Consider the following 25,964-nt stretch of genomic DNA (forward strand, 5'->3'; position numbering starts at 1 on the left):
AGGGACAAGATTGTAGACCTGCACAAGGCTGGAATGGGCTACAAGACCATCAGCAAGAAGCTTGGTGAGAAAGAGACCACTGTTGGTGCGATAATTCGAAAATGGAAGAAATACAAGATCACAGTCAATCACCCTCGCTCTGGAGCTCCATGCAAGATCTCACCTGGTGGGGTAAGAATGATTCTGAGAAAGGTGAGGTCAGTCCAGAATTACACGGGAGGAGCCTGTCAATGATCTCAAGGGAGCTGGGAGCAGAGAAATGCTGGATATGACCCCAAGAACACCATCCCCACTGGGCATTTCTTTGCCTCCAAACACGGCGAGTGGAGTTGATGCCAAATAGCTCAATTTTGGTCTCATCTGACCATATCACATTCTCCCAAGCTTTCTCTGAATCATTCAGGTGTTCATTGGCAAACTTCAGACGGGCCTGTACATGAGCCTTCTTGAGCAGAGGGACTTTGCGGGCACTGCAGGATCTCAATCCATAATGGTCGAAGTGTGTTACTAATGGTTTTCTTGGTGACTGTGCTCCCAGCTCCCTTGAGATCATTGACAAGCTCCTCCTGTGTAATTCTGGACTGACCTCACCTTTCTCAGAATCATTTATTTTTTTAAGAGTTTAAAAAGTGTGGAAACTTTTTGAAGAACTCTTGTATATAACAGTATATATAACAACTAGTTTGACATTTTTATGCTGGAATGCCTGATTGCATATAGGATTCAAGAATGTAATGTAAGAAATCTAATGTAATGTAATGTAATTTACCTTCTGGCTGCAAAACAGTCAATGAAATAAATAAACACCCAAAGCCTAGGACAATAATACATAACAGCGTAATGATACAACCAACATGCTTGACAGTAGTTACAGTGTAGCTGGTGTGTATGTTTATCCCCAAACATATTTTTGATCAGTGTGACCAAGAAACTAAAACTTTTATCAGACCACAACACTTATGGAAAGCCAACAACTATAGTCAATTATTATCAATAACCAGTTTATTAGGGACAGTGGTAGCCTAGTGGGTAGAGCTTTGGGCTATCAGTTGAAAGATAGAGAGTTTGTATCCCATGTCATGCAGTTGGGTGCATAACCCTCTCAGCTCCAGGGGGTGTTGAACAGTGGGTGGCCCTGTGTTCTGACCCCAGTTTCCAAACATCATTAAAAAACTATAAAACTGTTGAGTTCCATTCCATTCTATTTTGGTTCCATAGCATTTTGCTGTCAATTAATAGTTTCGTCTTTTATTGTGGCTTATTGTGGCCCAACTGACAAAAACGTTGGAGACCTTACGTGCACATGTAAAATATCCATACACTAACAAGTACATGCACAAACATTATTGTTTGTAATTGCTGTAAAATGGATCTTTAGACAGTATGTGCAATGTCATCTTTATGCTATATTTATGCAGAAGACTGATTATGAGGATTATGAGAAATTCCTATCAAGCTTAAGTGGATTTGTGTTGTTTTCTAATGCTAATGGCATCCATTTGTCTTTTGTGCAGGAATCACCGTACGTAATGCTGAAGAAGAACCACGAAAAGCTGGTAGGAAATGATAAGTACGAGGGATACTGTGTTGAGCTGGCAGCAGAAATAGCCAAACATGTTGGATACCAGTACAAACTGAAGATTGTTGCCGATTGGAAGTATGGCGCCAGGGATCCAGAGACCAAGATGTGGAATGGAATGGTTGGAGAGTTGGTTTATGGAGTAAGTTTGTATTTTCTTTGAATTAGCCTGAATTAGTTTTGCAATAACAGTAAACCAACTAAGAACACATTTAGGTTTTATGTCTTGATTGGCTAATGTTTTCTTTAATATATTGGGTGTTGAGGTGACATGCTATATAAATGAAGGCACACAACCATGCCTCAACATGTCTTAAGTTTGAAATAGACTGCATGTATGATAGATAAATAGACAGACAGACAGATAGATACTTTATTGATCGTGAAGGAAATTAGCACCAGTAGCATGATACAACAATGAAAGTACGCACTTAACAGTACAAAAACAAACACAAAACAATTTGAACAAAATAATAATAACAAATATGAAACAAAGTTTATTATTTAACAACATTACATTAATACAGTGGTACCTTGAAACTAGATGTCAGTTGGCTCTGGGAGTGGCGTTGAGTTTTAAAAGCGTTTAGTTTCAAGGTATTTTAGGAAACCTGTTAATGCGTTCCATGATCCCATGGTTTTAGACTCTCGGAAAAGCTAATTCTCACAATTTCTCAGAACCCTGAGTTGTTACACAAGTTTAAAAGTGAAACAGTGAGGAAAATCCAGCTAAACACAGATACATGTGGAGCTTTCAGGGTAATTTGACAGTTAGTCCACACAAATGCAGATTCATCTTATATGAAAAAAAAAACTGAACATGTTGAGTTGAGGGTAAACGTTGGGTTTAAGGGTAAAAATGTTTCAACAAAAGGTGTTGAGATTCAAAGACTTTAGTTTAGGGGACGTTGAGTTACAAGGTACCACTGCACATATTAAACTTTTTGTCTGTAATGCACAACACACTGCATACTAACACCAAAACCACCAGAACCTTTTCCCTTGTGTAAAGCAATGCGGAAGGAACACCATAGTTTAGGGCTACCTGGTCTAGACCAGCATGTTTTATTAAGGGAACAGTTAATTGAAAATTACATGTACAAACACACATGAGCAACTTAACAACTAAATTGTTTAAATTACAATAATTTTTGGATGTGTTTTGGAATAGCCAGGTTATATTCCAGACATAAAACTTGTTTGGGACAATGAAGTGGACTTAATGGACTAGTTACTGCTAAAGGTGGTTCCACCACTTCATAAATATATATTTTTTCGACCTTAATTAGGATTAATTAATGTGTTTTATGAAGTAATGTGTGTGTTATTGATTTTATGCAAAATGTGTCGACTGGGCGCCATATAGCGGCATAATTGTCAGTGCCTGCAGAGAGGGAATGACCGGAATATGTGGGCGGGGTCTTCAAACGCTGTGTAAGGACCCTGATTGGTGGATAGAGGCGCCTGTCTGAAGGGGCGTGAGCAGCAATATACTCCCCTTAACTGCAAAAAATTGGGGATCCCCAGCAGGGGAAGACTAACTGAGTACGCTAAATTGGGAGATTGTGTTTGGGAGAAAAACACATAAAAAATAATCAATACAAGTAATATTATATAGAAGTTAATTGTTTATTTGTTATGGCCTGGGATCAATGCATTATTCGTTGTGCTCAAGAAATGTATTATTTCATGTTTTATTAGCATTGATTTAGTTGAATGAGCTTTCAGTAGAGGACTTTTTAAAAAAAAAGGTTGATTGTGTTTTTGCGTATAAAAACAGGCTCGTGTCCTCAGTTTTCTGTGCCTGCACTTTTTGCATTAGCATGTGAATTATGAAAATATGAGCTGGATTTGAAATAAGAACTTTTCGCATATTAAAAGCCCATTATAAAATAAAGGGGTTATTTTTCTGTGTCAGGAAATAGAGGGATTTTCACATATTTTGTAGCTGTATTATAAGACATAATAAACATACAGTCAAGCCGGAAAGTCTGCACACACCTTTCACCTTTTCCACATTTTATTATGTTACAGACTCATTCTATAATAGATTGAGTTCTTTTTTTGCCTCAAATAGGTCTGGGCTCTGGCTGGACACCTTAAGGACATTCACAGACTTTCTCTTAAGCCACTCCTTTGTTCTCTTGGCTGTGTGCTTCGGGTCGTTGTCGTGGAAGGTAAACCTTCGCCCCAGTCTGAGGTCCAGAGCATTCTGGAGCAGGTTTTCTTCAAGGATCTCGGTGTACTTAGCTGCATTCATCTTTCCCTCTATTAGGACTAGTCGCCCCGGTCCTGCTGCTAAAAAACATTCTCACATCATGATGCTGCCACCGCCATGCTTCACTGTAGGGATGGCATTAGCCAGGTGATGAGCGGAGCCTGGTTTCCTCCAGACGTGACGCTTGGTTTTCAGGCCAAAAAGACCAGAGAATCTTGTTTCTCATGGTCTGAGAGTCATCTAGGTGACTTTTGGCAAACTCCAAGCGGGCTGCCATGTGCCTTTTACTAAGGAGTGGCTTCTGTCTGGCCACTCTTCCATAAAGGCATGATTTGTGGAGTGCTGCCTGGATGGTTGATCTTCTGATAGGTTCTTCAGTCTCCACAAGGATATGCTAGAGCTCTGTCAGAGTGACCCTCGGGTTCCTGCTCACCTCTCTGGCTAAAGCGCGTCTCCCCCGATCGCTCAGTTTGGCGGGCGGCCAGGTCTAGGACGATTTTTAGTGGTTCCAAACTTCTTCCATTTATGAATGATGGAGGCCACTGTGCTCTTTGAGACCTGTAAAACTGCAGCATTTTTTCTGTACCCTTCTCCAGCTCTATGCCTTAACACAATCCACAATCCTGTTTCTGAGGTCTGCAGATAATTTCTTTGACCCCATGGCTTGGAGTTTGCTCTGATATGCACTGTCAGCTGTGGGACCTTATATAGGCAGGTGTTGGCAATCCCCAATCATGTCCAATCAATTGAATTTACCACAGGTGAACTCATCTCATCTCAAGCAGTATCAGCTCACTTTTGGGTGTCGTATCTAAGGGTGTGCACACTTCTGTACATATGATATTTCATATTTTCATTTTTAATAGATTAGCACAAATGTCTAAAAACCTGCTTTCAGTTTGTCATTGTGGGTATTTTGTGTAGAATTTTGTGACAAAAAATTAACTCAATCTATTATAGAATGAGTCTGTAATGTAATAAAACGTGAAGGTGAAAGGGTTGTGCAGACTTTCCGGCTTGACTGTAAAATGTCATTTAAATGTATCATTACTTTTTATCATTTTAAATCTAGATATTTTAGGTTTTAATTGTACCTCTTTACATGCTGTTGTTTAACTCAGAAAGCCGACGTTGCTGTGGCGCCGCTGACCATCACCCTGGTGAGAGAAGAGGTCATCGACTTCTCCAAGCCTTTCATGAGCCTCGGCATCTCCATAATGATCAAGAAACCCACCAAGTCCAAGCCCGGTGTCTTTTCCTTCCTTGACCCCCTGGCCTATGAGATCTGGATGTGTATCGTGTTCGCCTACATCGGTGTGAGTGTCGTGCTCTTCTTGGTCAGCCGTTTCAGTCCGTACGAGTGGCACGCTGACGACTGTGAGGATGGCGGTGAGGCCAGTGCTAACCAGGCTGCTTCTTCGTCATGCCAGCCAGGCCAAAGCCCACAGAACCAGGCCCAGCAGAACCAGGAACAGAATAATGAATTTGGCATCTTCAACAGTCTGTGGTTTTCACTGGGAGCTTTCATGCAGCAGGGCTGTGATATCTCGCCCAGGTAAGATGGCTAGAATGTTCTGAGTGGCATTTGCTCTGATTGGTAGTAGCATGTTTGTGTTGAGCTGGAGAACGTATGCAGACATATCTAAAGCTATATGGTGGTTTGCAGATGTTAAGTTTCTAAGCAGATAAGCTGTTAGTGAACTGTAGCTGCATTGTGTTGCAGATTTTTTGGATGTTTGGTTTTGGTTTCATTGATGCTGTTTGTTTTGTGACTGAGTGAATTGTAATTCAGAACATTGCTTAGTTTTAGCAATTTTGTCTCAGTACTGTTTATCTACTATATTGTCAAGATGATTAATATCAGAATGGTTACGAGACTGGAACAACGATTGGCTGTTGTTCATAGGGTGGGAAGACCCGGACAGGGTTCCTCATAACTGATGCAATTGCAACCTCTGCTGGCTGATTGAGTTGGGGAATAATGCTGATCAGGGTGTGGCTCTCTGTGCACAAGAATGATCCGCATATGAACTCGCCTCAAGCGGGTGAAAAGATGCAGTCGGTACTGCACACGTGTCGGAGGGGGCATGTGTCAGTTGCAAAGCTCCTCAGTCAGCAGTGGAGGGGTGTATCGGTAGAGGTGAAGCGTAACGCAATCAGGGTAATTGGATACGAATAGATTTGAGGAGAAAATTGGGGGAGAAAATCTGAGAAAAAGAGAAAAAAAAAACCCATGCAGGTTTAAAGTTACGTTTTTTCCACCTACATTATAAAAAACAAGCATTTGTTGAAAATGAATCAGATAAAGAGGAATTGATCACATGACTCTTCACGCCAAGTCAACATGTGTTAGTAGGTGCGAATGAAGATGTGTAATGCCCTGCAATGATTTAGAAACATGTCCGCGGACAATGATTGGGGCACAGCAGGTAATTATACGAATAATTTTACATTTAGTGTGTCAACGTATAATTGATGCCAATATATGCTGTTAAGGCAAACACAGTAATACAAAGCCTGATGTACTGACACCACCTGTGCAAGAAAATAATATAACTGGTCAAAAAGTCTGGTATCATTTTTTGAATGGCTGGTTTTGTTTTATTGTACTTATAAATGAATGTGTTCCTTATTTCATAGTAATTAATGACTATGCTACACCAACAGATCTAAAAACATTGGGCTTGTATGGACATGACCTCTGACAACAACTTGTGTTCAAAATAAGCTTGAGACAGCTTTGCACACTTTAGCATTGTGTTCAAGCTCTAATTAGCACACCAGGGCCTGTGTGAATTTTTACAGACAAAAGCTGCATAAGTGCTTTGTTCAGATTCTTCTGATGAAGCTCGGGGAGAAACAGCAGAGAATACAGACATCTCTCCTGCCTCTCAGAGGTCAGCAATTAAAAATCTAATTAGCTGGGGTGAAATTAGCTACACGAAGTAAATGGCATTTTGTGCAAGGACAGAGTGAGGTGTGGCAGTGGAGGCATGGCTTAGAGAGGGGGACTGGCAAGTGTACACCTACCAATTCATTACTATTTACTAGGAGAGCCTTAGAGTTAATAGTACTTAGACACAACAAACTAATAGTGTTAATGCAGTTTAGAGACAAATGCATTAAGAAATAATCAGCTTTTTGGCCCATTTTCTTGACAAATCATCTTAAATTACCATGTTTGGCTTGTTGCCTAGATAAATCCAAATTTAGGGATTTTAATATTTGGAAGAAAAAAAACAACAGTCACATCATAAACAATAAGCAATACACTGTAAAGTGGTGGCTGCTGTACCCACATTAGGAGGAGCTCTTTTGGCTGGCAGATATTTCTTATTTATTTCTATTTGTCCCTTTTCTTTTAGTGCTTTTTAGTCCCAGTATAGTTTTCTATTTCAATTTTCCTTCTTCATAAGTGAACCAGTACCTCCTGCAGCAAAGCACCCACACAACATGATGCTGCCACCCCCGTGCTTCACGATTGAAAAGGTTTTCTATGACTCTGGCCATTATAGCCAAACAGTTCATTTGTAATTCATCAGACCAGAAGACATTTCTCCAAAAAGTAAGACCATTGTTCCCATGTACACTTGTAAGCTGTAACTTTGTTATTATGGTTTTGGAGCAGCTTCTTGTTCCTTGCTGATTGCTGACAGTTCATGTAGATATATGACACATTTTACAGTTGATATACACCTCAGGCATAACATTTTGACCACCTTTTTATTATTGTGTTGGTCCCCCTTTTGCTGACCCATCGAGGCATGGACTCCACTAGACTCCTGAAGGTGGTGCTGTGGTATCTGGCATTTTTGCTTTGTGGCAGGGTGCATTATCCTACTAAAAGAGGCCACAGCCATCAGGGAATATCGTTTTCATGAAAGGGTGTACATGGTCTGCAACAATGCTTAAGTAGTGTCAAAGTAACATTCACATTCTTCCAATAGTGCATCCTGGTGTCATGTGTTCCCCAGGTAGGCGACACACACGATGTTAAAGAAAACGTGATTCATCAGACCAGGCCATCTTCTTCCATTGCGGCGTGGTCCAGTTCCGATGCTCGCATGCACATTGTTGGCGCTTTCAGTGGTGGACAGGGGTCAGCATGGGCACCCTGACTGGTTTGCAGTTATGCAGCCCCATACACAACAAACTGTGATGCACTGTGTATTCTGACACCTTTCTATCAGAACCAGCATTAACTTCTTTAGCAATTTGTACCTGATTATTGCAGCATCGTCCAACAGTTGTTTGCTGTTGTACTTAGATTTGTATTTTAATCACCAAAGTACTTTTTTTTAATTAATTTTTCTCCCTATTTAGCGCATCCAATTGTTCAATTTGCATCGTGCCTCCTCCCTGTCTATGCCGAACCCCGCCCCGACCAAGGAGATCGAAGCCAACCCATATCCCCTCCGAAACATGGGCAGCAGCCGGATGCATCTTTGCCACCCACACGTTGATGAGTGTGGCGCAACCTAGTGTTGCATGCGGAGAGACACACCCTAAGGGCACCCTTCCTCACCTCTAAGCAGGCGCCTCTAATCAGACGGCAGAGGTCAAAATCGCATTCTGACAGAGAGAGAGACCCACATCCGGTTCTTTGTCCCACCCCCCAACTGAGCAACTGGCCAATCGTTGCTCATACAGCCACTCAGCTTTGAACCGTTGAAGCAGAGCTGGATTCGATACGAGTTACTCAGAATCCAGCCCTTGGTTGCAGCGTGTCTTTTCACCGCTGTGCCTCCTGAGCGGCTCTCACCAAAGTACTTTTTATATGTACAGTGTATCACAAAAGTGAGTACACCCCTCACATTTCTGCAAATATTTCATTATATCTTTTCATGGGATAACACTATAGACATGAAACTTGGATATAACTTAGAGTAGTCAGTGTACAACTTGTATAGCAGTGTAGATTTACTGTCTTCTGAAAATAACTCAACACACAGCCATTAATGTCTAAATAGCTGGCAACATAAGTGAGTACACCCCACAGTGAACATGTCCAAATTGTGCCCAAATGTGTCGTTGTCCCTCTCTGGTGTCATGTGTCAAGGTCCCAGGTGTGAATGGGGAGCAGGGCTGTTAAATTTGGTGTTTTGGGTACAATTCTCTCATACTGGCCACTGGATATTCAACATGGCACCTCATGGCAAAGAACTCTCTGAGGATGTGAGAAATAGAATTGTTGCTCTCCACAAAGATGGCCTGGGCTATAAGAAGATTGCTAACACCCTGAAACTGAGCTACAGCATGGTGGCCAAGGTCATACAGCGGTTTTCCAGGACAGGTTCCACTCGGAACAGGCTTCGCCAGGGTCGACCAGAGAAGTTGAGTCCACGTGTTCGGCGTCATATCCAGAGGTTGGCTTTAAAAAATAGACACATGAGTGCTGCCAGCATTGCTGCAGAGGTTGAAGACGTGGGAGGTCAGCCTTTCAGTGCTCAGACCATACGCCGCACACTGCATCAACTCGGTCTGCATGGTCGTCATCCCAGAAGGAAGCCCGCAAACAGTTTGCTGAAGACAAGCAGTCCAAGAACATGGATTACTGGAATGCCCTGTGGTCTGACGAGACCAAGATAAACTTGTTTGGCTCAGATGGTGTCCAGCATGTGTGGCGGCGCCCTGGTGAGAAGTACCAAGACAACTGTATCTTGCCTACAGTCAAGCATGGTGGTGGTAGCATCATGGTCTTGGGCTGCATGAGTGTTGCTGGCACTGGGGAGCTGCAGTTCATTGAGGGAAACATGAATTCCAACATGTACTGTGACATTCTGAAACAGAGCATGATCCCCTCCCTTCGTAAACTGGGCCTCATGGCAGTTTTCCAACAGGATAACGACCCCAAACACAACCTCCAAGATGACAACTGCCTTGCTGAGGAAGCTGAAGGTAAAGGTGATGGACTAAACCCAAATGAGCACCTGTGGCGCATCCTCAAGTGGAAGGTGGAGGAGTTCAAGGTGTCTAACATCCACCAGCTCCGTGATGTCATCATGGAGGAGTGGAAGAGGATTCCAGTAGCAACCTGTGCAGCTCTGGTGAATTCCATGCCCAGGAGGGTTAAGGCAGTGCTGGATAATAATGGTGGTCACACAAAATATTGACACTTTGGGCACAATTTGGACATGTTCACTGTGGGGTGTACTCACTTATGTTGCCAGCCATTTAGACATTAATGGCTGTGTGTTGAGTTATTTTCAGAAGACAGTAAATCTACACTGCTATACAAGTTGTACACTGACTACTCTAAGTTATATCCAAGTTTTATTTCTATAGTGTTGTCCCATGAAAAGATATAATAAAATATTTGCAGAAATGTGAGGGGTGTACTCACTTTTGTGATACACTGTAAGTAAGGGAAGGCGTCTCCTTCCTAAATGGTATGATTGCTGTCTGGTAAACTAGCATGTTATTGTTTGTATAGATAAATGATACCTTCAAGCATTTGGAAATGGCACCCAAGGTGGTACAAGACTTGTGGAAGTCCACAATTTTTATGCATACTTATAATAGGATAGTAATATTTATAATAAAGGGTGACTTTGTATAAAATTTATATAAAATATTGTGCCAATTATAAATATAAAATTGTAATTCTATCTGATATCTTAATTCCAAATCTGCACCATACATTTTTATTAACATATTACTCTTTATGACATTCCAATAACATGAACATATACAGCAATTAGCAGATGCTTTTGTCCAAAGTGAGTTCAACTGGGACCGTATTTTAATGCAACCAATTGAGGGTTAAAAAAGGGGCCTTAAGGCTCAGCAGTGGCAACCTTTGTTGAAAAATGCATGTACGTCCCTGGAAAAAGTGTTATCTTAAAGGCAGCATATGTTTCTCCAAAATCTCAATGTACCTTTTTGCAATAATGCTACCAACACAGAAGTGTAAATTAACTTTGCCAAGGGCACTGACACAGCCCCATACCATGACAGACCCTGGTTGTGGGACTGCTAACAGTCTGGATGGTCCTTTTTGTCTTTGGTCTGGAGCACACGGGACTGATTTGTCTGACCACAATACATGTTTCAACTGTGTTAAGGTCCATCCTAGATACCTCTAAGCCCAGAGAACTTGATGCCACTTCTGGACATGTTTAACATAAGGATTTTTTTTTTGCACAGTAAAGTTTTAAGTAGCATTTGTGCATGTAACCCCCTTGCCCATGTGGTTACATCAGCTATTGATAGATTTATCTGCCATGGTTCTTGATTCAGTATCGTATGAAGGATCACAAGTGTTTAGCTTAGTCTTGCGCCCTTGCCCATTATGCACTGACATTTCTCCTGATTCCTTGAATTGTTTGATGATATTATGTACTGTAGATGGAGAGGTGTTTGCATACTTTTGGCTGTATTGTGTAACAGAAAAGAATCTAGACAATTATACCCATATAAAGTATACCTATATACACAATTTAGCATGTATTTTAAAGAACATTTAAGTGAATAAGGGAATATCAAGAATTGTCCAGACACATCCGAGGCCCTGGTGGGTGTGTTTTTCCCCACATAAGGTGGTTTTACTGGGTCAGTGTGTGTGTATTAGCATTGGTCAATGTTTTTTAATTTTGGCTTTCTGTTAATCATGCACTTTTACATTTACATTTTCGGCATTTAGCAGACGCCTTTATCCAAAGTGACTTACAGTACTGTGATGGTATACAGTCTAATGCCTAGTTCACACTACACGACCTTTGCCCAGATTTTCGCTCGGCGACTGGTCGGCACTAGATTTGCCGGCTCGGGAGCAACTCGGCGTTTGCTCGGCGATCGAAACTCGGCTCTCAATCGCTAAGTGTGAACTACTAAACAACTCGATCCGAGCGGCCCGCCGAGCGCTCGACGACCGGATCGAGATTTGTAGCATGTCAGATATCTCAATCTGAGTTGCACAACTGGCAATGAGTGCTATGTCGAACAGCCAATGAGAACGCAAGATACAGTGTGAGGGGAAACACATGGGAGGAGTGTAAAAGGTGGTACAGGGGCGTAATATAGTTTATATCAGAAATACACTGGCACACACACGTTTTACAGTATTTCTGATCTGATTGTTCTCTACAACACACCAACATTGCATTGCAAAAATATTTATTAACCTCCAACTCACTATACGTAGAACAATCCCAGCAAAATCCAAGATTCGTTTATTTTTTCTCTTTGTTTCTACGTGCACAAACTTTGATCGCTCGCTACTTGTTGATGTGCGTTTTTGGACGTGGTATCATTAAACCTTTAGTCACTTCTCGCGTTTGTTTTCTTGACAAAACGTAGTTTGGAGACCAGAGAAGCTCGCCTGTGATTCCAGTTGGTGATAGATCGTGTAGTGTGAAACCCCCTATCGCCGATCAGTCGTGTAGTGTGAAATATACACCGACTGAAAGACTCCCAAGTGCAAGAGATTCAGTCGTGTAATGTGAACTGTACAATGACCCTGCAAATCAGGAAGTCGTGTAGTGTGAACTTGGCATAAGCAATTGAAGGTTAAGGGCCTTGCTTAAGGACCCAACAGTGGCAACCTGGAAGTGATGGGGTTTGAACCAGTGACCTTCTGATTACTAGTCCAGTACCTTAACAGCTAGGCCATTTTTTTACTACCATTAGTCCTCTCCAAGCTTTTTAGCAAGCATTGCCAATCTGTCTAATAAACTAAGGTCTGTTTTAATATCTGCCTTTAATGCTATGTTTAATTAGTAATATATTTTAGCCTACGGCTATTTGTTTCCTCATTTAATCAATGTCGTATTGATTTCAGCTTTTTTGCTTGTCTCAGCCTAAATACTAGCAGGTCATAAACAGCCGCTATGCTACGTGATGACAAAATCAATCATCGCGACTTTGATTTGTTTTCACTTCTCATGGGCATGCCCTAGTTTATTTCATTTTCTGCCACTTTGATATTCATATCAGTACATTCTGGCACCAAGGCAAACGTAGCCGATATTTGACTCGCTCCTCGGAGGAAACGGCACTGCCGTATGAATTGATAGAATTGATTGTGTTGTCTTGCTGCTGAAGCTGAAATGTCAGCAGTCTGGGACGGAAGGGGGGAGGAGGTGGGGGCTGTATAAGAAGCATGGCTTCAGAGGACTTTAATTACACTGTCTTTTCTTGCTACTGAGTAGAAGCAACAGCTGAGATGATTATGACATTTTTCTTCAAACCGTTGACGTCAGTGACAAAAAATGGCTAACGGTGCAATCTGTCAGCAGTATGTGCGATGTTACTGGACAGAATCTGCCGTCGTGACAGTGTCATCATGCCACCGATCCAGTCATTAGCAAGAATACGACAGCACTGCTCGACAGCCACGAATTAAGAAAAAAAAAACATTAGATGGAGAACGTGGAGAGCTCTAATCAGTCGTAATCCATGATTTATTTTTCCATGTGGCCATCAAAGCTCATGAATTTAGTGTATGCAATCCCCCTCTTCCTTAATGAACCATGATACTGTATGTGGGGTGGTGGTGGCTACAGTCTGGTGTTGAATATATGCCCCTACCCCTATCTGAAAGCACTGTTTACCACCAGAGCTGCTCAAATGTCAGCTCTGTCAGTCATATTTCCCTCCCCTATCAAGGCTAATATATGCCAGCCTTTCTATTTTCCCTTATCTCCCCACACAGTTGAGTCTTCCTTTAGCAGAATCTCAAATTGTGCACTTGAAGTCAGCTTTCTGAGCCTTAGTTTGATTCTGCTGGAAACCTGAAAGTCTGGAAGTCTGTATTTTAAAGACTGAAATGACTTACTTCAGCAAACTGAATACAAAATATACAAATAGATTTTTGTTTTAGTACTGTGTCGGACCACCTCATGCAACCGAACGTAGCATTTTATCAGCTCCACTTACATATAGAAGCACTTTGTAGTTCTACACTTACTAACTGTAGTCCATCTGTTTCCCTGCATGCTTTGTTAGCCCCCTTCATGCTGTTCTTCAATGGTCAGGACCCCCACAGGACCACCACAGAGCAGGTATTATTTGGGTGGTGGATCATTCTCAGCACTGCAGTGACACTGACATGGTGGTGGTGTGTTAGTGTGTGTTGTGCTGGTATGAGTGGATAAGACACAGCAATGCTGATGAAGTTTTTAAACACCTCACTGTCACTGCTGGACTGAGAATAGTCCACCAACCAATAATATCCAGCCAACAGCGTCTTGTGACCACTGAAGAACATCTCAAAGATGACCAACTCAAACAACAGCAATAGATGAGTAATCCTCTCTGACTTTACATCTACAAGGTGGACCAACTAGACAGGAGTGTCTAATAGAGTGGACACGGTATTTAAAAACTCCAGCAGCGCTGCTGTGTCTGATCCACTCATACCAGCACAACACACCCTAACACACCACCACCATGTCAGTGTCACTGCAGAGCTGAGAATCATCCACCACCTAAATAATACCTGCTCTGTGGTGGTCCTGTGGGGGTCCTGACCATTGAAGAACAGCATGAAGGGGGCTAACAAAGCATGCAGAGAAACAGATGGACTACAGTCAGTAATTGTAGAATTACAAAGTGCTTCTTTATGGTATGAGCTGATAAAATAGACAATAAGTGTAGAAACAAGGTGGTTTTAATGTTGTGGCTGATCAGTGTAATGTTACTGCTTTCCATCATTACATCAATAGATCTGCTCTTCTCCTGTTCCTCTTCCTCTTTCCCAAAACACAGTTTCTCAATCTACCGTCGGATGTTTTTTTCCCTCAGTGCTCCTCCAACCGTTCTACTTGTACAGCCGCTGAACCGTGATCTGTCAGTGAAGCATTCCTTCTTATCACATGGTCGTTACACTCATGATAGCTTTCTTGAGAACAGACACACACACTCACATACATACACACTTGACAACACTGTTAGACTGTGCTTCATCTTACTAGCTTTTAAGAAAAAGGATCTGAATGTTACTCAGCTTGTTTGTATGTACGTCTTCTAGTTTTTTTTTCAAACCGCTAAGCATTGCTTGCTGGAAAAATAAATCACTGTTGACACTTACAATACACTCCTACCTGCTTGAGTAACGATTTTACAGCTCAGCAGTCAAAATAATTAAGACATGAATAATGCATGTTGTCGTTCCTCCTCGCACAGTCAGCCAGTAATTCTGGAATTACACAGATTTTTTACTATAATTTTATCACCACTATAGCCTTGAATTTATAGGTATGTCAACAAGAATATGCTGTTTTTAAATTATTTGTATAGTAACCTTGTTGCAGTATAAATGGCATATGGAGTCATGAGTTGTTTAGTGGTTTGCCATAGAAAGACTATTTTTGTAACATGGTGATTGGTAGTGTGGCTTAGTTACAGAATCATGTCCTTCTTACTTCCCAAATATGGCTGGCAGAAGGGGCATGGAGGAGCCCCTTTACATGCACTTCACTGAGCATTAATTCGCTCCTGGTGGAAATCTTTATATTTATCACGGTTTCCTCCTCACAGCTTTGCCAGCTCCTTTGTTTGGCGACCTGCTTTTCTTTTAGTCAATTAGTCAATTTGTCTTTCGGGGTGGCACAGTGGCTAAGTGGGTAGCACTGTCGCCTCACAGTAAGAAGGTCCTGGGTTCGATCCCCAGGTGGGACGGTCTGGGTCCTTTTTATGCATGTTCTCCCTGTGTCTGCGTGGGTTTCCTCCAGGAGCAGGTTTCTTCCTCCCACAGTCCAAAAACATGCAGCCGGGCTAATTGGAGACACTGAATTGTCCTATAGGTACTAGGTACCATTTATGCCGCTAGGATGCATAAACCAGTGTATTGTAGTGCCGGTCTCAAGCCTGGATTAAAAAGGGGGTTGTTTCAGGAAGGGCATCCAGTGTTAAAACTGTGCCAAATAAATAATGCGGATCACGATCCACCGGCGACCCCTAACGGGAGCAGTCGAAGAAATAGTCAATTTGTCTTCTGCTGCTGGGGGATCACTGATTGCAGTTGAGGTGGGTATATTGCTACTCACGCCTCCTCTGACCCGCGCGCAGCCCTTTGCGAAACCTTTTTTCACCCATGCATTCTGCACAGGCGCCTCTCTATCTGCTATTCAGGGTTCTTACACATTGACATTTACATTTTCAGCATTCAGGAGACGCTTTTATTCAAAGCGACTTACAGTACTGATAATGTACAATCTTAGCAATTGAGGGTTAAGGGCCTTGCTCAAGGGCCCAGCAGTGACAACCTGGCAGTAGTGGGACTTGAACCAGCGACCTTTTGATTACTAGTCCTGTACCTTAACCACTAGGTTACCACTGCCCTACACAGCGTTTGAAGACCCCACCCACATAGTCCGACCATCCCGCAGAAAAATGTCTGCTGCAGGCACTGCCAATCATGCCCGCTAGATGGCGCCCAGCCGACCAGTGACATTGCTGACATGGCTAGTACACTTAATACCTTTTTTAGATCTCACCTATAGTTGCAGCTCTTTTCAGATGACACCAGGGAACCATACTGGATGTCCTTTTCCAGAGCTGACCACTTGTGTGGAGTGCCACTTGCATATCACCATCCCCGGCTTGTGTTGAGTTTCCTTTCTTATCTTTTATCTATTTTTCAAGGACTGGGATGTCACAGGCACAATGAGCATCTTGAAGGCAGCATATGTTGCTCTAAGATCTCAAAACATTAATGCTGCCATCACAGAAGTGTAAATGACCTTTGCCAAAGGCACTGACACAGCCCCATACCATGACAGACCCTGGCTTTTGGACTTGTTGCTGATAACAGTCTGGATGGTCCTTTTCGTCTTTGGTCCAGAGCACACAGCATCCACAAAAAAAGACCTGGAATGCTGATTCATCTGACCACAATACACGTTTCCACTGTGTGATAGTCCATCCTAGATGCCTCTGAGCCCAGAGAAGTCGACACCGCTTCTGGACATGGTTACCATAAGGCTTCTTTTTTGCACAGTAAAGTTTTAAGTGGCATTTGTGCATGTAACTCTGTATTGTAGTGCTTGACAAAGGTTTGCTAAAGTAATCCCTCACCCATGTGGTTATATCAGCTATTGTTGAGTGGCGATTCTTGATGCAGTGCCGTCTGAGAGATCAAAGATCACGGGCGTTCAGCTTAAGCTTCCCTTCTTGGCCTTTACGCACTAAAATTCCTCCTGATTCCTTTAATCATTTAATGATATTATGCACTGTAGAGGGAGAAATATGCAAATCCCTTCCAATCTTCCAAACTGTAGATCCTCTGGCCATCTTTGCTTATCAAAGACTCAGCCTTTGCTGGATGCTGCTTCTGTACCAAACCATGATAACAATCACCTGTTGACATCACCTGTTTGGAATCACATCATTATTTAGTTTTTTCACCTCATTACTAGCTCTAAATTTCCCCCATCCAAATGGATTTGTGGTTGCTATCAGGGTTATCAGTAAATCAGTAGGTTTTATTGGAAGCAATATTACAGCTATACAACCACAGCAGCAAGACAGAGAGAGAGAGTGTGTACAGGGATTCAAAATTACATTAGTGTCTCTGCAACACAGTGATCTAAAGTAGTCAATATGATCATAATGTGGAGGACAAACCCCATTATGTAGTTAATAGCAACCCCAAAAGTAGTTAAGAGCAACTTAGAGCCGAATGCACCCTCTTACATCTGATCAGCACCGCTGCTGCCATGGTAACACAGGAAGACACAGACGTTTCTACTGGAGTGGCACAGTTTGAGAACGCTGCTGACTGAGTACCATTATCAGCCCCACTAAGTATGTGTGTGTGTTAGTCTGGAGTGTGTTGTTCTACTTTTATATAAGCTTGTATTTTAGAAGGCTGGTAGTCATCATTTCATTGGAAGGTTGAGGTACAGGACTAGTAATCAGAGGGTTGTTGGTTCAAGCCCCATATCTGCTGGGTTACCACTGTTAAACCCTTGAGCTAGACCATAAGCCTTTATTGCTTGGATTGTATGGGGTAACAATTATAAGTCGCTTTGGATAGATATGCTGTGTTTAGAGCATATCTAAATATTGTATCTATATTGTATCTATATCTACAGTATATCTTCACTTACCATATAGAAGCACCTTGTAGTTCTACAATTACTGACTGTAGTCCATCCGTTTCTCTGCATGCTTTGTTAGCCCCCTTTCATGCTGTTCTTCAATGGTCAGGACTCTCCCAGGACCACCACAGAGCAAGTATTATTTTGGTGTGGGATCATTCTCAGCACTGCAGTGACACTGACATGGTGGTGGTGTGTTAGTGTGTGTTGTGCTGGTATGAGTGGAACCGACAGCAGCGGTGATGGAGTTTTTAAACACCTCACTGTCACTGCTGGACTGAGAATAGTCCACCAACCAAAAACAAGCAGCCAACAGTGCCCTGTGGGCAGCGTCCTGTGACCACTGATGAAGGTCTAGAAGATGACCAACTCAAACAGCAGCAATAGATGAGCGATCGTCTCTGACTTTACATGGTAGGTAGGAGTGTCTAATAGAGTGGACAGTGAATGGACACAGTATTTGAAAACTCCAGCAGCACTGCTGTTTCTGATCCACTCATACCAGCACAACACACACTAACACACCACCATCATGTTATTGTCACTGCAAGGGTTGAGAATGATCCACCACCTAAATAATACCTGCTCTGTGGTGGTTCTGTGGGGGTCATCAGAACATCATGAAAGGGGGCTAAAAAAGTATGCAGAGAAACAGATGAACTACAGTCAGTAATTGTAGAACTACAAAGTGCTTCTAAATGGTAAGTGGAGCTGATAAAATGGACAGTGAGTGTAGAAACGGAGGAGGTGGTTTTAATGTTATGGCTGATCAGTGTATATTGTAATTCCTTTGTGTATGATCCACATTCCGAACTAGACCTTTGTATTAACATTAAAAATGTACCTTTTGTAGTCTTTACTAAGTCACCACCTTTAGTCTTACTCCAATTAGTAATAATGAATTTTGACTTTGTATAATGTCATTACAGAACATTCCTTACACCCATATTATTAATTTGTATATACATATTTTTTAGGGAAATTCATGTTTGGCTTATTTAAAAGCATTCTTTTGTGTAAGCGAAAACAGTAACCAGTATTTGAACTGTGAAATCTCACACACACCCGAAAACAGAATAAGTGTGTCATAGTAACACAGCTTAAACTCTGTCCAAGCAAATCTGTCAGACAGCATCAGATCAGTGAGCTAAAATATCCTCTTACTTAAACGCTTGCACTTTTCTCCTGCTTAGCCTCCAGTGCAGAGGAAACTCACACAGCTGGTGTTATGCTGCCCGAAAAAACAAGCTGAAACACTCAAAGCTTCATCTGACCCTTGCGTTGTGGTCCATCTGAGGTGGGCTTGTGGCCCAGAGAACTCGGTGGCAATTCTGCATTAACTTCTATTTCATCTGCCTTTTAAATTGTACAGAAAGCACAAGAGTACATCTACTACAAACATAAAAACTCCTACTGTATTTAACGGACATATGTATATACAGTACTGTATATGCTCTATTATATTAGGCATAACATTATGACCACCTTCCTAATATTGTGTTGATCCCTCTTTGGCTGCCCCATACGCAACAAACTGTGATGCACTGTATATTCTGACACCTTTCTATCAGAACCAGCATTAACTTATTCAGCAATTTGAGCTACAGCAGCTCGTCCGTTGGATCGGACCACACGGGCCAGCCTTTGCTACCCACATGCATCGATGAGTCTTGGCCGCCCATGACCCTGTCGCCGGTTTACCACTGTTCCTTCCTTGGACCACTGCAGACCGAGAACACCCCACAAGAGCTGCAGTTTTGGAGATGCTCTGACCCAGTCGTCTGGCCATCACAATTTTGGGACATGGGAAGAACATACAAACTCTACACAGAAAGGACCAGGACCGCTCCAACTTCTTGCTGTGCAGTGACAGTGCTACCCACCGAGCCACCGTGCCGCCCTATATACATGTACACACACACACACACACACACACTCAATGCGATTTCTTTTTGCATATACAGTCATGTGAAAAAGTTAGAACACCCCATGAGAACCTTTGTCTTTTTGAACATATTTAAACAAATGAACATTTGAGCTTCATTTGAACAGTATTGAGAGATGGAGCTTATAGAACTAAACAAATGAAACTGAAAAAAATACTTTTAAACACAAGTTGTAAAATGTAATAAACAAAAAATAAAATGTATTGTGAGGAAAAAGTAAGGACACCCTATGTCCTAATAGCTGGTGTTTCCCCCTTTGGCTGAAATAACCTCAATTAGACATTTCCTAATTTGATGGGTTTGATGGGTTTCTTGCAAGCACAGCCCGTTTCAAATCACCCCACAGCATCTCAATAGGATTAAGATCCGGGCTTTGACTTGGCCATTCCAGAATTCTCCATTTCTTTCTTTTGAGCCATTCCTTGGTGGATTTACTGGGATGTTTTGGGTTGTTGTCATGCTGCATGGTCCACCTCTGCTTCAGCTTCAGTTTTTGGACAGATGGTCTTACATTTTTTCTCAAGCACCCTCTGATACAGTGAATAATTCATTGTGGATTCTATAATGGAGAGCTTGCCAGGCCGTGCTGCTGCAAAGCAGCCCCAAACCATGACATTTCCACCTCTATGCTTCACAGTTGGTATGAGGTTCTTGTTCCCAAATGCTGTGTTGGGTTTGCGCCAAACATATCTTCTGTTATTGTGCCCAAATAATTCAGCTTTGGATGCATCTGTCCAAAGCACATTGTTCCAGAAGTGCTGGTCTTTGTCTAGGCGTTCTCTGGTAAACTTTAGTCTTGCCCTGATGTTTTTTTTCACAGCAAGGGTTTCCTCCTTGCTCACCTCCCATGAAAATCAAACTTGTGCAGTCTCTTTCTGATGGTAGATGCATGTACCTTGACATCAACTGTGGCAAGAGCTAGCTGTAGGTCCCGTGATGACATTGTAGGATTATTGGAGATTTCTTTACGCATCTTGCGGTCTGCTCTTGGGCTGAACTTGCTAGGACAGCCTGACCTGGCCATGTTGGCAGTTGTTTTAAATGTTCACCACTTGTAAATGATTTTCCGGACAGTGGAATGGCTGATTTCTAATGTTTTAAGATCTTTTTAAATCCCTTCCCAGACTCAAATGCATTTATAACCTTCTTTCTGAAGGCCTCAGAAAGCTCTTTAGATCTCACCATGGTGATATCACTTACTTCAACAATCGAGAGCAAACCAAACTAATGTCTGAGGTTTAAATAAAACTCCACTGTTCTATAACGATGGTCTAATGATTGCAGCTGATGTGGTGCACCGGATTCTAATTTTAGACTAATTTTAAATTCAATAAATTTCCATTTTTGTTCACATTTTACAGCTTGTGTTTAAAAGTAATTTTTTTACATTTTATTTGTTTAGTTATATAAGCTCCATCTGTCAGTACTGTTCAAATGAAGCTCAAATGTTCAAATGTTTAAATATGTTGAAAAAGACAAAGGATTTCATGGGGTGTCCTAACTTTTTCACATGACTGTACATATGTATACACTGCTTAATACTATGCATTTTTATAATAAATGGTATAATAATGATTTTTGGAATTTTATCAGCAGTTTAATATTTTTGGACAGCACCCCTGCGGAAACTCTGATTAAGAAAGGCTTGGGTTAGGGTACTTGGCTAGTAAGCAAGGCCCTGAACACTTATTTGCCATCATTGTATTCAATCATTTTGGATAGAAGTCTTCTTAATGTCATAAATGTACAATATTATATCTTACATAAAGTTAAAGTCAGAATTTATCTTCTTAAAAACTCTTTATATTCTGTTAAACATTGAGTATAGCATTGTTAGGGTAGTAGTTGTCCTGACTGGTAGAGTGGTGCTACATGGTTGATTTTAATGGTCACTGTCTGTGAGGAGTTTTGATTGCTCTTATCATGTCTACTTAGGTTTCCTGATATCTCTTAAAACATGCAGAAATTCAATCAGCACCCTGCTCATGGTGTATTCCCTTTTCACACCCTGTGTTTCTGGGTACTCCCAGGCCCACTGTGACCCTCCTCAGAATTAAATTAAAATGATATAGCATGCTCATGTTCCACATACACTCTGTGATTGAAGTCGAATATAATACTGAGAATGACATAAATATTTCTGTACCCCTGGGGTGGGCATGTCAAGTGTCAAATTAGCTGTATGCAGTGCAGTACTGTGTTTCACTAATGAGGTGTTCTATACTTGCACCGTGGGAAGCCAGTCAGTGTAGAAGAGCATCATTGAAATCATGTATAATCTTCCTCCTACACACCAACAAACCTGACACACGGCTCACTGCTGACGGAGTGCGAAACGGAATGTTTCCATGATCGTTCCTGACCTTTATGTAGAGATAATAAAACTATAATTATAAGGCAGGTGTGTAATTAGATTTGGCTCTGTACAATACTCTCTGATGTTCATTATGAATACTATCATGTTGCAGCTTTACAAACCTGCTTATCAATTTGTAATCTGCCACGTAGCAGTTTTTCCCTAAGATCTCATGCAAGATCGACATGCACCATTAATTTTCTAATAAATCCATTACAATGGATGGTGTTACCTGCTTTGTGTGTCTAATTAGTCAATTAACCTTAACCACACATGTGTACTAGATTTCAAGCTTTAACTACTTTAATTTCATTAGACTTGCCACATGGTTTGCAAATATTTCAGTAAGGGCTTTTTTTCCGCAACAATCCTGTATCTGGGAGCACATGGTTTGGGTTATATTGTTTGGTGTTTCAAGTCAACACCTGTTGATTGGACAGTTGAGCTAATGATTATGGTATATAAAGACTGTGATGTGTATAATTCAGTGGAGGTTACTCTTGTTGGTTACGCTTGTTGGTTATGCTTGTTGGTTATGCTTGTTGGTTATGGGTTCTCTTGATGGTTACTCTTGTTGGTTACGATTACTTATGGTGGTTACGCTTGTTAGTTACGGTTACTCCTGATGGTTTCTTTTATTCGTTACTTTTGTTGGTTGTGGTTACTCTTGTTGGTTACACTTGTTTATTACTCTGGTTACTCTTAGTGGTTACTCTTGTTGATTACACTTGTTTGTTACTCTGGTTACTCTTGTTGATTACACTTGTTTGTTACTCTGGTTACTCTTGTTGGTTTCTCTGGTTGGTTATGCTTGTTTGTTACTTTGGTTACTCTTGTTGGTTACGCTTGTTTGTTACTCTGGTTACACTTGTTGGTTACTCTTGTTTGTTACTCTGGTTACTCTTGTTGGTTTCTCTTGTTGATTTCTCTGGTTGTTTATGCTTGTTTGTTACTTTGGTTACTCTTGTTGGTTATGCTTGTTTGTTACTCTGGTTATGCTTGTTTGTTACTCTGGTTACTCTTGTTTGTTACTCTGGTTACTCTTGTTGGTTTCTCTTGTTGGTCACTTGTTGGTTTCTCTGGTTACTCTTGTTGGTTTCTCTGGTTACTCTTGTTGGTTGCTCTTGTTGGTTACGCTTGTTTGTTACTCTGGTTATGCTTGTTTGTTACTCTGGTTACTCTTGTTTGTTACTCTGGTTACTCTTGTTGGTTTCTCTTGTTGGTTACCCTTGTTGGTTACTCTTGTTGGTTTCTCTGGTTACCCTTGTTGGTTACTCTTGTTGGTTTCTCTGGTTACTCTTGTTGGTTACTCTTGTTGGTTACTCTTGTTGGTTACGCTTGTTTGTTACTCTGGTTACTTTTGTTGGTTACTCTCATTGGTTACAGTTACTCTTGTTGGTTCCTTTTGTTGGTTGTGGTTACTCTTGTTGGTTTATGCTGGGGACCCTGATCATATCTGATCATATAGTTGCCAGACACCTGCTCCCTCCACGACTTGCGCATGTACACACTGATCTCCGCTTTCCTCCACTTACCTTTAGGCACCTTGGGCTACTAACCAGGGTCCTTACACAGCTATGAAGACCCCACCTTTTTTAGTCCGGTATTTTCCACAGCAGACTTGTGGCCAATTTTGAATCCCAGCGCTGGTGTGCAAGCGGAATATCCGGCTGTTCCACTTGAATGCCTCACAATATAAAAATATCTACAAGACATCAATAGCTGAGTAAATTCACGAATGTAAACTTGTTAGGGTTTTAGTAAATCCAAAAATTGAAAAAAACAAAACAAAAAAAAAACAGCCACTTGTCACAGCAGTGATTTAGTTATTGAGCTAAAGCTTGCGAATTGGCCTGTTTGGCACAAATCTGTTACCTTGAAAAGATCAGGCAGGAACTGGTAACAAAACAGCAGCAGCTTATTGTAAGAAAGTGAATGAACCGTGTAAACAAAATAGCCTGCTTTATTCTGTAACACTTCACATAATCCGTGGCAGAAATACAGGATTTGACAGTGCAGCCACTCACAGCTGTGAGGAAACATGCTCTGCTCTGTAGGTTACATTACATTCATGTCACTATCTGGTGAGATCCAGGACCACCTCAGTAATTATAAGCTGTTCTGATATGTCTGTCTACATTTACATTTCCGGCATTTAGCAGAGGCTCCTGTCCAGATTGACTTACAGAAGTACTTCCACAGTAAACATTTTCCTACACTAGTTCAGGTAGACAACAGTCCAAGGATACAAATCTGCTGAAACCCTGTTAAACAAAGGCTTTTTTAAATAGAAATAAGTAAGAAATAAATAAGACAAACAATTTGGGTGCAAGTAAAGAGAAAAGCTTTGAAAAGCTATCTATCTATCTATCTATCTATCTATCTATCTATCTATCTATCTATCTATCTATCTATCTATCTATCTATCTATCCATCCATCTATCTAAATATCTATATATCCATCCATCCATCCATCCATCCATCCATGTAGTTGCTTGAAGGTTGCGTGGTACAGAGCGGGTTGTATTAGTTTATTAGTTTTATTAGTTATTAGTTTGGAGCTGGTCCATTTTTGGCTTTGTAGGCGAGCATCATTGTTTTTATCTGAATGTGGGCAGCTACAGGAAGCCAGTGAGGAGAACACAGCAGTGGGGTGATGGTGCAGCGTTTAGTTTGGTTGAAAACCAGACGAGCAGCTGTATTTTAAACGAGTTGCAGGGTTTTAATAGTGGACGGGGGGGATGATGAGTGATTGGACAAAAATCTCAGTGGCTTTCATAGAGAGAAATGGCAGAATCTTCTTGAAGTTGTAGAGGAGGAACCGGCATGATCTTGCCATAATGGCTACATGAGGAGAGAATGACAACACCAAGGTTCCGGACATTATCAGATGCTCTGATCTGGGGGTCATCAAGAGAGATTGACTTCTAGGATCTGTCTTAACTGCAGAGGTGCCATAAGTCTAGATAATGTACTTTACAGACCTAATAATTAAATAATAAAAAAAGTTGTCATGAAGGTATAATATTTGATTTACCAAGGGTGTGATTTGTCTTTCACAGCAGGCTGTTTGCTGCTTCTATTTATCTTCTTACTTTTTGTATAGCAGTCTGAAAATTGACGGCTTTCAGACCGCTCTTACCGTTCTTCGTCTAACGTCTCGATTTTTCTTGCTTTTGCAATACAATCGCCTGCCTTTGTTGTTGATGTTGTTGATAAATACTCAGACATCGCTGCTTGCACACCTATAATCACACATACAGACGTTCTAACGCTAAAAGACGAATATTTACTAGTGTACGAGGTAGATACACTTGCGGGAGTTAAAGCCCTATTTTTCTAAGAATAAATTGGATAGCTGCAGAGGCTTAGTGCTCCCGGATAATACCATGCAATTAATATGCACATGTTCACTGACCGTCTCAGTGACTTTCTGTAAGTGAGATTAATGACTGGTTGCAGGGCTACATTGTGTTAGGTCTTATCTTGTCTGAACATATTGTTGGGAGAGTTAAAAGTGCAGTGTGTCAACCCTTGAGTGGTGCAAATATCAACTACAATACATTTGTTATCAGTTTTTTCACAGCTTTCTTACAGTTCAAAAGGTAGAAAACACCTCAAATAGGTTGCCAGTCCATCACAGGGCAAACATACACAACACACATAGGGCAATTTTAGTATCTCCAATTAGTCTGACTGCAAATTAAGCTGAAGCTCCTGGGGGAATCCCACACAGACACAGGGAGAACATGTAAGCCCCACACAGAAAGGACTAGGAGCACTCCAACTGGAAAATCAAACCCAGGACCTTCGTGCTGTGAGG

General features: G+C 41.4%; 1 protein-coding gene across 1 annotated transcript in view; it reads left to right on the forward strand.

Moving 5' to 3' along the window:
• Positions 1–25,964, forward strand: part of gria1a (glutamate receptor, ionotropic, AMPA 1a) — a 162,394-nt gene that overhangs the window by 87,317 nt on the left and 49,113 nt on the right. Inside the window, exons 10-11 of the mRNA XM_063000558.1 lie at positions 1,515–1,721; positions 4,919–5,352. Of these exons, the coding sequence (XP_062856628.1) occupies positions 1,515–1,721; positions 4,919–5,352 (641 nt within the window). The remainder of the gene's footprint in view (positions 1–1,514; positions 1,722–4,918; positions 5,353–25,964) is intronic.

Source organism: Trichomycterus rosablanca, chromosome 8 (genome assembly GCF_030014385.1).
Source record: "Trichomycterus rosablanca isolate fTriRos1 chromosome 8, fTriRos1.hap1, whole genome shotgun sequence".
In the NCBI taxonomy this organism is placed as follows: Eukaryota; Metazoa; Chordata; class Actinopteri; order Siluriformes; family Trichomycteridae; genus Trichomycterus; species Trichomycterus rosablanca.